We start from the raw sequence: 12,610 nt of genomic DNA, 5'->3' as shown, positions 1-12,610 counted from the left end.
GCCTCTGCAAAACCAAGAGAATCATGCTTTGCTTGCAGTCTCAACGCAAAACAATCCCCCTGACCCATCGAGATCATGGCGGCCTCATCTTCTTCCTATGCCCAGTCACCGCCACAGCATCAAGTCTTCATCAATTTCCGAGGGAAACAGCTGCGGAACGGCTTTGTCAGCCATCTGGAGAAGGCCTTGAGGATGGATGGAATCAACGTCTTCATCGACAGAAACGAAACCAAAGGTAAAGATCTTAGCACATTCTTCTCTAGAATTGAGGAATCGAGGATCGCGCTCGCTATCTTCTCGACCCTGTACACGGAGTCGTATTGGTGCTTGAACGAGCTTGCGAAGATTAAGGAGTGCGTTGATTTAGGCAAACTTGTGGTTATCCCTATATTTTACAAGGTGGAGACGGACGATGTGAAAAACCTGAAGGGGATTTTTGGTGACAATTTTTGGGAATTGGCTAAGACTTGTAATGGTGAAAAGCTCGATAAGTGGAAACAAGCTTTGAAGGATGTTCCTAAAAAGCTAGGCTTCGCGTTGACCGAGATGAGGTACCTAATCCTTGAATTTCCCAAGTGAAAATACCTCTCTTTTAGCTATTGGGGTTTCTGATTTAGTTCTTTTCAACTTCTTCTGTAGCAATGAAGGTGAATACATCAATCTAATTGTAGGCCAAGTGATGAATGTACTAACTGACATTTCGACAGATCAGGAAACAGAAATCCCCATTGATGATCCTTGTGCATGTGACGAGGAAACGCCTGAAGCTGCGCCCGACTCGCTACCTCCTCTCTTTGGCATCAAAACACGTCTTAGGCAATTGGAAGAGAAGTTAGATTTTGAGTGCAAAAGTACTCTTACCATTGGGGTTGTTGGGATGCCCGGTATCGGTAAGACTACCCTGACGAGTATGCTGTATGAAAAGTGGCAACACGAGTTCCTACGCTGTGTTTTTCTTCATGATGTCCGTAAGATGTGGAAAGACCGCATGATGGATCGGAGCATTTTCATGAAAGAGTTGTTGAAGGATGATGATGTGAACCAAGAAGTCGCTGACTTGTCACCTGAATCTTTGAAGGCACTCCTACTGAGTAAGAAATCTCTCATTGTTCTTGATAATGTGAGTGACAAGAAACAGATAGAGGATCTTCTCGGAGAATGTGACTGGATTAAGAGAGGTAGTAGAATCTTTATCACGACTAGTGACAGGTCGGTGATTGAGGGGATGGTTGATGATACATATGAGGTTCTGAGATTGACTGGCAGAGACAGCTTTGAGTACTTTAACTATTTTGCCTTTAGTGGTAAGCTCTGTACTCCACAAGGAAATTTCATGAATCTTTCTAGATTGTTTGCGGATTATGCCAAAGGCAACCCATTAGCTCTCAAGATATTGGGTAAGGAGCTAAATGGAAAAGACGAGACTCACTGGGAAGAGAAACTTTGTAAGCTAGCAAAAAGTCCCAATAAGACGATACAAGATGTCTTGCAGATAAGCTATGATGAACTAGGTTCACATCACAAAGATGTCTTTCTTGATATTGCGTGTTTCTTTAGATCAGGGGATGAGTACTACGTGAGGTGTTTAGTGGAGTCCCGTGACACTGAACCCATTGATGTTGTGAGTGAAATAAAGAATCTTGCCAGTAAATTCTTGATAAACATTTCTGGTGGACGAGTGGAGATGCATGATCTACTATATACATTTGGCAAGGAACTTGGTTCACAAGGGTCATGTAGGCTGTGGAACCATAAATGTATTGTTGGTGCTCTGAAGAAGAGACTGGTAAGATAAACCTTGAAATGTTTGATATTTGGGTGTAGCAAAATTTTGAAGCTCTCCTTTCATATGATAAATTAGAAGCTCACTTAGCACACGACCTCTACTTGCTAACTTCTTGTCATTAATTGGTTAAGCAGGGAGCAGACAGAGTGAGAGGTATTTTTCTCGACATGACTGAACTGAAGAAGAAACTTCCTTTGGACAGAAGTACCTTCATCAAGATGTGCAATCTTAGATACCTCAAATTCTATAGTTCTCGTTGTGATCGGGAATGTGAAGCTGATTGTAAATTAAACTTCCCTGAGGGGCTTGATTTTCCTTTGTATAAGATACGATATCTCCATTGGCTGAAATTCCCTATGAAGAAACTTCCAAAAGACTTCAACCCGAAGAATCTTACCGACTTAAACCTGCCTTACAGCGAGATTGAAGAGGTCTGGGAGGGAGTTAAGGTGTGTGCGTCTTTCTTCAAGTTCACTGTTATGATTTTATTAGCTTACTTGATTAGGCTTGCTTAATTTTTCTGACTGTTCATTGCAGGATACACCAAAGTTAAAGTGGGTTGATCTTAGCCACTCAAGAAAGTTATGCAATCTTTCAGGGTTGCTAAATGCTGAAAGTCTCCAAAGATTAAATCTTGAGGGCTGCACGGGGTTGGAGGAGTTGCCTCGTGAGATGAAAGGTATGAAAAGCCTTATTTTTCTTAACATGAGAGGATGCACGAGTCTCCGAGTTCTTCCACATATGAATCTGATTTCTATGAAAACTCTCATCCTCACCAACTGCTCAAGCCTTCAGAGGTTCCACGTTATTTCAGATAACCTAGAAAATCTACACTTAGATGGGACTGCGATTGGTCAACTTCCAACCGACATGGTGAAGCTCCAGAAACTGATTGTATTAAACGTGAAAGACTGCAAAATGTTGGGGGCAGTTCCAGAATGCCTAGGGAAGTTGAAAGCTTTGCAAGAACTGGTGCTATCTGGTTGTTCAAAGCTCAAGACTTTTGCAGTTCCTATTGAAGACATGAAACGTTTGCAGATATTATTGCTCGACGGGACAGCAGTTAAAGAAATGCCAAAGATATTGCGGTTTAATAGCTCAAAAGTGGAAGATCTACGCAAATTAAGACGTGGTATGAACGACCTATCCCCATTGCGACGTTTATGCTTAAGTAAGAACGATATGATCAGCACTCTGCAAGTTGACATCAGTCAACTTGATCATCTGAAATGGCTTGACCTGAAGTATTGTAAGAATCTCACATCAATTCCATTGCTTCCACCAAATCTAGAGATCTTAGATGCTCATGGCTGTGACAAACTGAAAACAGTTGCGTCTCCCTTAGCCCTTTTAAAGCTTATGGAGAAGGTTCACTCGAAATTCATTTTCACCAACTGCAACAATCTGGAACAAGTTGCAAAGAATAGCATCACATCGTATGCTCAAAGGAAAAGTCAGCAAGAGGCACGTCGATGCTATGAAGAGGTCCCATTTCACACCCTATCTAATTGAATTACTATTTAACAGTTTATGATTTTTTGTGTTATTTTTGCAGGGAACTGTTTCAGAAGCTTTGTTCATCACTTGCTTTCCAGGAAGTGAAGTACCTTCGTGGTTCAACCATCGGAAACTTGGATGCGCATTAAAGTTGAAATTTCCGCCACATTGGTGTGACAACAGGCTTTCAACAATAGCTCTATGCGCTGTTGTCACATTCCCTAACACTCAAGATGAAATTGACCGCTTCTCAATAGAGTGCACTTGTGAGTTCAAAAACGAGCTTGGGACATGTATACGTTTCACTTGTATTCTTGGTGGAGGTTGGATCGAACCACGCAAGATTGATTCGGACCATGTGTTTATCGGTTACACCAGTTGCTCACACATAACAGAACATTTGGAAGGGTCATTGAAGTCGCAAGAAAATCATAAATGTGTTCCTACTGAGGCTTCAATCGTATTTGAAGTGAGAGATGGAGCAGGGGAGATTGTGAATTGTGGTTTAAGTTTGGTGTACGAGGAACCAAACCATGTCCTTGTTGAAGGGAACTGTAATGGAAGTGATATCTCAGCTGGAAATAGTATGGTGAGCTTTGCTGCTGGGTATTTGTCCGATGCTTTTAGGTTTATGTGGCTAGGTGTTATATTCTTTATGGTTTATGGGTTAGCTAGATTTTTTGTAAGATAATTTTTTTTGTCATCACAAACTTACTTGTTTGTGTTATATATAGCAAATAAAGATTTGTATAGTGAAATTTGTTACTGACCGGAAATAATCCAGGAGTTTATGGTCTTTTTTAACGTTATCAAACAAGTTTTATGGATCCTAATATGCAGAGTCCATGGTTTCTTCACTCAAACAACAAACATAACCAACCAAGTTTTTGAGTAATCTCTCTTGAAGAACTCCACGAAAATGGACTTATTTCATGCTCCAAGCCATGATTACATTTGGCATCATTCAGTTTTACTCTCATTTTTACTTTTAAATGTTTTGGTTTGGAAAATTGATTGAAAGACGACAACGTGGGCAAAACAGTGATTCCCTCTTCTGTCAAGTTCACATTACAGTCTCGTGAGAGGAAAAAATGAAAGAAGCTTTTTGACTTAGGGGGTGTTATTCAACCTTGTATTTTAATTGATTTGGATGTATTTTAAAATCTAGCGTTATTTAACGATGTATTTTAAAAACCACAATAAAATCTGCTGTTATTGGATTTAACATTTGTTGGATGTATTTTAAAGTATTTTAAAACAAGCGTTATTCAATTTTCAATAGATTTTGTTTTCTTTAAGATTTTAATGTATTTTACATCTAAAACACGTACAAACACAATCCTAACATTTTTCAAAGGATTTCATCTCTTTCATACCAAATCCATCTTAATTGTATTTAAAGGCTATTGAACTTTAAAATCCACCCGTAATTAAAATTCCTTAAAATTCTCCATCCAATAACACCCCCTTATATTATGGAGGATACCCATTGGTCAAGATTCTGCGATACTTTTTAACTTCATATTATTTTTCCCCAAAAGAGAGAGTAGACTAGAAGTGGTCAGTGGGTCTAACACATATCCTAAAATAGTCGCATGTTTTAGGTCTATTATACCAAAAACCATATAACACAAATACAAACATGTCTCTATATAGTATATACCCCCATCATTAGCTTGGTTAAAAGTGCGTAATTGTTCCTAATGATACCCTTACTTACTTTTTTTACTTACGTGGAGCTCCTACAATGGTAGGTAATAACGCGGAAACAGATGTTTTGATCCTACACTAATACTACTGTCATAATTTTAATCAAATTCCGCACTCATATGGATTTGAAATGTACTGTGCTTTTAAAGGCTTCGGGAAAGAACAATACATTTGCCTCTAGTTTGCTTATCTATTTGTTATGAAAGTAAATTATGTCTTAGTATTTCAACTGTTTCTGTTACTTATAAATTCAGAAAAAGATATATAAAATTGTTTTTGCATATTAACCATTTGCAATATTTTGAATTCCTTAGGAAAAATACATTGAAGATAGAAAAGAGAGGATTGCAATGAAGACATGAGACGAGTGGTTTAGTTGGCCCACCTTAAGTATGAAATGGACAAATCACAAGCCTTGTCTTCCCTTCAATCACCCTTCAAAAGCTACCATCATGTAAAATCTCCATTGCCAAGATCTTGTCATCTCTTTTCGAAAACAATATATATAAACTACGGTATCAATTAAGGATTATTCAATTTTTTTTTTTAAGTACGTAAGTGTTTCTAGTAGTAGACCAAGGGTACGGATGTCGATTCAATTAGATGCTCACACGTTATCTTGATCTCTTATTTTGCTAATCCCTTAGACTTGATTTGTCATGAGGGAAAAAAACTAACTATTTGGACAGAAATACTTCTGATATGACAAAAACTCACTATTCAGAGATGACACGAACAGGCGACTAGTCGTCTTCACTGAAACTGTTAGAGATTTGTATAAGTTTTCACAAATATTGGAAATGTTACTATTTTATTGAAACACTTTAACAAAACAAATAAGAGTAACAATTTTTCTTTGGAATTATACGAAATAAATTATTTAAGGATAAGTAGTCACTATTTTAAGAGGAATTAGAATACATAGGGAAATAAGAAAGAGAAGAAACGAGTAAGGAAGGAGGCTATGCTCTTGAAACGACGACAAAGCATGCCCATCGGACTCCCATCTTGTACGCCGCACGCTCGACAACTCATAGGCCCACTTTGGGCCAACTCTCTTTTGTTTATTTCGTTACTCTTAACACAGTTCATCAACAATCCCTAATTAAACCTCTCATTTAATCAATTCATGCTGTTTCAATTTACTTTGATGTACAAATTAGACCACACATAAGCTTTAAATCATTCTTGTACGTTAAGTTCCAATCAAACAAAAAAAATTGGTGTAATTTATTTAGATATACGTGAACTCTGCACTACGTAAAAAGAATATATAAGAAAACGAATCCCATACATAAACCAAAACCCTAAACTATATAATTCGTTAACGTTACATCGAACACAAAAATAAATAGCATTTATCTTCACTCATTCACAGCCATACATTATTCTTTTTAACGAAAATTAAAAGTGTATATAAGAGAGAAAAAAAAATCTTTCACACAATCTTTAGTCATATATGTTATACGCACTATATCAATATATTCTACGTACATATATAGCGAACGTTACGCACCATACTTATAGCCTTATCTTTGATCAAACATGCAAATCCTTATATAAGTCATACTCCAAGTTCGAACATAAGAATCCACTGATGAATCTGTTCTCTTCTTCTCTGTCACTCAATAATGTGGAAGAAACAGTCTCTACTCCGTTGTTATTGCTCTCTTCGTTATTGTAATGACCGATTATTTTATTGCTATCTTCTGCTTGATGGCCTCCAAAACCTGAAACTCCATCTTCTTGGCTCATAAGTTGAGAAGCAACAAATTTATCTAGCGCTCTCCAATCAGTAGTCATCACTGATGTTTTCTTCTTCTTGTTATCTTTATTATCACTACTTATTAGCGCACTGAAGCTCACATCCTCTTCTATTAACTTTCTTTTGTAGCTATTTTGGTTCTTCTCCAATGATGTAATTGACGTCGAGCTCACTGGCCTTTTCATAAGAGGGAGTGAAGGGCTTTCGAGCTGCGGAAGTTGAATGAATTGATCGCAGTGGATGAAGTTTAAACCGATATCTGATCCTTCTAGTTCTTGCTTGAACATTAAATCTTGTGCAAAAATATTTTGTTTCTGCTTAGATACGTAATTGAGTGGCTCCATAACCGAGCTTACTCCACTTGGTAATTCATCGTAAATGTAACTTGAGTTCCAAGTTTCCGTGTTCTTGGCTTGCCCCGTCGTTGGTCTTTTCTTGAACGCTCTACAAACCACCCATCCTTCTTCCTACGATACACACAATCATGAAAAAGAATGGTGTATTACATTTGGTGTAAATATGCCAAACCTTTAGGCTAATGTCAAACAAAAAGAAGAAATAATGTTGCTTTTATTTGTAGTGAGACACAATAAGAGCATGCCTTAAAAGTGTGAGACCACAGGAAAGATAGCTAGCAATAAGCATAGGTACATACTCATATTTAAGCTATATCAAACTATTATTAATTATAAAATTTCCATTTAGAGATGTTGCATGAAATATGATACGCATACACACATCATTCATAGTATTTACAAAAATTTCGTATCTAAAAGCTAGATAAAGGATTTGAAACGATATGTATAACTCGCTTTTAATACATGTATTTAGTCAGACGACTTAATATAAGACTTTAACGCCCAAATTTGTTTTAAAAATTCTTATTCATATAAAGAGGAACGAACCTTGGTCTACATGGAACTGAAGTTTTAGGACATACTTTTTACTTTTTGTTTTGTGATTAAAGGTGGGAAGTAACATTTTACATAAGTCTTAAAGATACTCGACTTTTACCTAAAAGGTTAAAATGTGTCTCACAAAAGAGCTTATGAGACTAAACAAAAAGTCTCTTGGCCCCATAAAGGACGAGTAAACTAACATGTAATTTCCCAAAGATGATAAAATCTAGATATTGAACATCTAGTATAACAATTACCTTATCTATTTCAAAAAATGATATCAGGTAAAACGAAAATACCTGAGGAGGCGCATTCTCATCTGACTCTAGCCGGTATTCATGCATGATCCAATCGGTTTTTTGGCCATTAGGGGCTCTTCCTTTGTAGAACACAAGTGTTTTTCTCATACCAATCAGTTTTGACTTGTCGTAAACAGCCTTGTCTCGACCTGTGGCTTTCCAAAACCCAGCCATGGTCGCTCTGTTTGTTCTTGTTCCTGTTGGATATTTCTTATCTTTGTGGCTGAAGAAATACCATTCATTTCTTTCCTCGTATCCGATTCGGCATCTCTCTATGAAAAGTACATAATTAAAGCTCATCAAAATCTTTGTATTCACATTGTCAGATTAAGAAAACAAATCCTAAATTAAGCATGCATCATGTCTTTTGTAAAAAACCTTGGAGATCCCATGGTTCGATTCTGTAGAGATCAATATCTCTGATGACATCAAGATCGATCTTTTGCGATGCAACTTTTTTCCTTAAATAGTAACCAACGAGCTCTTCGTCTGTTGGATGGAATCTAAATCCCGGAGGAACACTACATGATTGATCCACTGATTCCATTATTTCTGCACAACACCAAGTTCAACACCAGTATGAGAGCGCTATACATAATGTCATATATACGTATGTATTATGTACATGTGTATGCATGCTGATATCTTCATGCATGCGACATCACAAAGACTTGGGGTTACATATAGGAGAGAGGTAGGGAAAAGTTAGATAAATGGTTTCATGGAAACAAACACAAAAGAAGGAGAATGCTTATTTGTAATTAAGTATATCAGCTCATTTGGTGGTTAGTTCCCACTTACTTACCATTTCCATGTTGATGTACGTACGTAGTTACATGTACTCATGTATTGTTTTTGTGTTATTTATCAAAAAGAAGTCAGAAGATGGAACAAGAACATGAAAACTAGGTTTAAAGTTGAAGAAATCAAAGAGAAGACATGCATGAGAGCTTCTGTGACGCTAAGAGAAAACGGAAAAGGAGTGTTTAGTCCAATGATGCGTTCCTGTTGTAACGTGGTTTACGAATTAATGGAGGCAATGATCATATCGAGAAACGGAATTTTTTTTCTTTCTCAACCTATATTAATATTTTATAATAACCCAACCTAGCTGCATTACATATAGTATATGATATATACAGCATTATAGAATACAAACAAAAACAGCTTTTTCCACATCTTAAACAAAACAAAAGCAACAAAAAAATCATCAAGTCTGAGAAAAACCTGTAATAATGGTTTCAGAGTATATGTCTGTTTTATCTTCATTTTGGAATTGCTTTAAGTACGCAAGACTGTGCTATATATATGGAATTGCTTTAAGTACACAAGACTGTGCTATATATATACTACTACAGTACTGCTACACATACATAAATATATATATATATATAAATAAATATATATATATATATACGTACGAATGAGTTACACATCCAAATGCATGTCTGAACTCATGAGACCTAGCTCAGATATTATAATATGGACATACAAAACAAAAAGTTTTAATAGACAGATCGACAATTAATCACATAAGCAGATCGATGAAAGGGTTAGTAAAACAAAATTAAAATGCACATGTAAGTTAGTGAGACGATGCAGATATAGACTCTTTTGATGATGAAAGCCTTTAAGTAAATTAGGTTTTACCTTTTCTTGAACCTGTGGAGATATATATGTGTATGGAATACTATTTACTCGTTTGAGGACTATTAAAGACAAGAAGAAGAAGAAGAGGTCAAAGAGGTATGGATGTGTAGAAGATGATGATCATCGAGAGAGAGAGAGATGAGATAGTGAAGAACTTGGTTATAAGCTCCGAGGGGATATGAAAAGAGAGAGAGAGATTGATGATTCGGTGAGAGATATAAAAAGGGTAGAGGAGAGAGAGTGTGGACCGCTCAATTGCGCGTGGCTTTCTCCATGTCCCCATTTGCGTACGTCACCCTCCTCCCGCTTCTTTTAGTTCACATTCTTCTTCACTCTTTTTTTTTTCTTTATATAAATTATTCTGCACTATTATACATATATGTCTTATTAGAAGTAAAACGGAGTTATTTACTTACATAATTTTGATATTTTCTTCACTATATATTATGACCCAATAAATTATATCAAAATTATTGTTACCTCTGATTATTAAGATTGGTGCATTATTAATATTTTGGTTACATATATTGTTAAGAATGCTCAAAACATATAATATCATCTTATACCTTAAATATTTCTTTTTATAATTATCAGATCAAGGTTTTGCAGCATATAACATGGACTAGGACGTTATAAATCTATTGTTAGTTTGTTACACACACACACACAATGCATTTCTTTTTCGTCAAAGGTATTCAATTCAATTCGTTATATTGTTCGAAATCACAATTTTTGATTTATTCATATACCCTTCACAATTTGTTTTTGGGTTTATTTGTACATTGCATCTACCACAAAACTGCCAAATAACTCTGACATTCTTTCAACTTGGGACCTAACTTAGTTTGTACATAGATATGATCAATAATATATATGTACCATTTCGTAACTTTTTCTTCGGTCCAAATTGTTCAAAGCTATAGGTAGTTGCGACTGAGTAATATATTAACAACAGCAAGAAAAATAAAATAAAAAGATTAAATAAAAATTTTACCGTCAGACCAATAAGGTCACGGGCCTATTCAGTGTTGCAAACATTCTGACATTCTGGAACATGCCACGCTGGCACAACAGAGAATGTCCCTCTGCCACGTGGGAGTACAATAAACCAAAAAAACCCCCCGCTTCACATGGGATTTTGTGACCTTTTACCAAAACATCCTCGCACCACTTCGCGTTTCATGAAGGGTATATCCGTAACTTTAGATACAGCTCCAGTGACAGCCTTCTTCTTCTCCAATGATTTAGCGACAAGAACCAACGAGAAGGGAGTGAACTCGAACCGCAGCCGCTACGTGGCGATCTCCTGTTGGCTGTTCGACTATTATCTTTACGTAGAAGACAAATAAAGCTACTACCAATTTATATACATATCATGCGAAACGAAGAATAAAGTTATTATCTTATTTTGGTACCAAAAATGATTTTCATCTATTTTGGGAGCGTCGTTGTGGCATCTTCGAATGTTTAATTTTTATATACATATATGCATCCCCGCATAATCAGTATGCATCTGTTCTTCAAATTTACATATATAATCATGTCGTGTTTACATATATATGCACCACCGCATCAGAATGCATATGTTTTGGTAGAACGTCTTCCATTTAATTGCATATATATACACGAATATAGGATTTATAGACATTGATTGGTGAAGAGGTTCTAAATGACATGCCACCAAAAAGGTACAGAAAAAACATAACAAAGTGAAACAGTCGACCATGGTCCTGCATGCTTTGGACCTATGCCATTATACATACTTTCATCAAAACGTGTTTCGACATAACTTGTTGGGCTTCAAAATTGCACTTATCACCGTTCTTTCGACGTTGACTCTTTTATTAATTAACAAACAATATATTTGTTTCTAAAGTACGTTTCAGAGTTATTTAGCCATTAATTTGTGAAAACCAAACTAATATCATACTTTTTTAGATACATTGATTATGATTTAAAGTAACAGAAATTACCATTTAGATTGATTAGTTACCAGAAATTAATTAATAAGCTAAGTGGCTATAGGTTTTCTTATGAACTTTGCTCTTTCAATCAACGTTGACAAAGATGTCTCGGATTCAAAGCTCCAAGCACGTGTCAATTGCATGTTTATATTCGGATTGAAGAAGTGCTTTGCGCTTGTTTTCTCTGCACATTTTGTTCGTTTCGTTTGAAGTTGACGCATGCTTTTGATTGAAAAACAAATAAAATTAATTATTAGATCTAGACGCATGCTCCTAAACCGCTCTTAAAGGTGAAGAAAAATCCTATTTATCTGTTAGGCTGTTACATTAGGAAGAGTATATGTGTCTCCCATTCAATAAATAAACCAAATAACCTTTATATATAAATTTTGATATTTGTCTTTTTCACGTAATTTAACTGTTTAGATATCAAATGCCGTGTATCTAAAATATTAAACTTGGCATGAAACACATAATTCATTTTTGATAACTCGAAAGCTTGTACGTACGAATATATCCATGAAAAAACAAACGTTCGTATAATATGAACTAAAGTATTTATACCTCTTGCTTGAGTTAGGTCAATATTGCATGCCGACGAAATCCACTAAAACATATGTCGCTTTTTCGTTTTCTTAAAAAAGGGTGAGATTTGTTTCAAGGTAAAACTAAACTTCTTCACTTTTTTTGTGTCGGCGGTTACGGTAAAAATAATTACAACTTGGTACTTTTGTAAATGTAATTAAATAGAGAAATCAGAAAATGAGGGAAGAAGGAGATCATGTCCACGTAGGACGGTGGTGGGTCGGCCGGCGGTCACTAATCAAGCGGCGGAACTCATCATTCCTAGGTGGGTCCTATCCTCCTTTCCCTGAGTTTTTTGGCCGGTGAAATATATAAAACCTCTTTTAACATACCTTATAAATCTTATGTATCACCTTTGTGATCTTATTACTTGGATATTCTAAACTCTTTATACATTTACTTAGATTTTAGCTAGTTTAAACCCGTGTTATCATGTTAAATGCATCCAGTAATGA

At 36.0% G+C, this 12,610-nt stretch overlaps 2 protein-coding genes across 5 annotated transcripts; one reads left to right on the top strand and one right to left on the bottom strand.

The window, feature by feature from the left end:
- Positions 1–63: 63 nt before the first annotated feature.
- Positions 64–4,081, top strand: LOC17878482 (disease resistance-like protein CSA1). 4 transcript variants are annotated; one of them, XM_023778150.1, is made up of 6 exons: positions 64–551; positions 640–1,786; positions 1,921–2,235; positions 2,324–2,465; positions 2,601–3,271; positions 3,342–4,081. In XM_023778150.1, the coding sequence occupies exons 1-6, from the start codon at positions 76–78 to the stop codon at positions 3,972–3,974; spliced, it is 3,384 nt and encodes a 1,127-aa protein (XP_023633918.1). In that variant the 5' UTR covers positions 64–75; the 3' UTR covers positions 3,975–4,081. The 4 variants fall into 4 exon arrangements, with proteins under 4 accessions (XP_023633918.1, XP_023633917.1, XP_023633916.1 ...); XM_023778149.1 differs by having other exon boundaries at positions 2,324–3,035; positions 3,117–3,271; XM_023778148.1 differs by having other exon boundaries at positions 2,324–3,271.
- A 2,291-nt stretch (positions 4,082–6,372) lies between these two features.
- LOC17879071 (NAC domain-containing protein 76) lies at positions 6,373–9,719 on the bottom strand. Its single transcript, XM_006283818.2, has 4 exons — positions 9,607–9,719; positions 8,335–8,508; positions 7,957–8,228; positions 6,373–7,225 (listed from the first exon to the last, which is right to left on the bottom strand). Exons 2-4 carry the CDS (start codon positions 8,501–8,503, stop codon positions 6,533–6,535), a joined length of 1,134 nt encoding a protein of 377 aa, XP_006283880.2. The 5' UTR covers positions 8,504–8,508; positions 9,607–9,719; the 3' UTR covers positions 6,373–6,532.
- Positions 9,720–12,610: the final 2,891 nt, after the last annotated feature.

This window comes from Capsella rubella, unplaced genomic scaffold (assembly GCF_000375325.1).
Source record: "Capsella rubella cultivar Monte Gargano unplaced genomic scaffold, Caprub1_0 scaffold_7, whole genome shotgun sequence".
NCBI classification, from domain to species: Eukaryota; Viridiplantae; Streptophyta; class Magnoliopsida; order Brassicales; family Brassicaceae; genus Capsella; species Capsella rubella.
This window is presented reverse-complemented; position numbering and strand designations above follow the sequence as displayed.

Bases quoted from the DNA above. Each gene is read 5' to 3' on its own strand.
- LOC17879071 (XM_006283818.2), bottom strand. From the start codon at position 8,503: ATGGAATCAGTGGATCAATCATGTAGTGTTCCTCCGGGATTTAGATTC. The intron at 8,229-8,334 runs GTTTTTTACAAA...TACTTTTCATAG, and splicing joins CGAACCATGGGATCTCCAAG to AGAGATGCCGAATCGGATAC. The intron at 7,226-7,956 runs GTATTTTCGTTT...TGTGTATCGTAG, and splicing joins ATGAGAATGCGCCTCCTCAG to GAAGAAGGATGGGTGGTTTG.
- LOC17878482 (XM_023778148.1), top strand. From the start codon at position 76: ATGGCGGCCTCATCTTCTTCCTATGCCCAGTCACCGCCACAGCATCAA. The intron at 552-639 runs GTACCTAATCCT...CTTCTTCTGTAG, and splicing joins TTCGCGTTGACCGAGATGAG to CAATGAAGGTGAATACATCA. The intron at 3,272-3,341 runs GTCCCATTTCAC...TTATTTTTGCAG, and splicing joins CACGTCGATGCTATGAAGAG to GGAACTGTTTCAGAAGCTTT.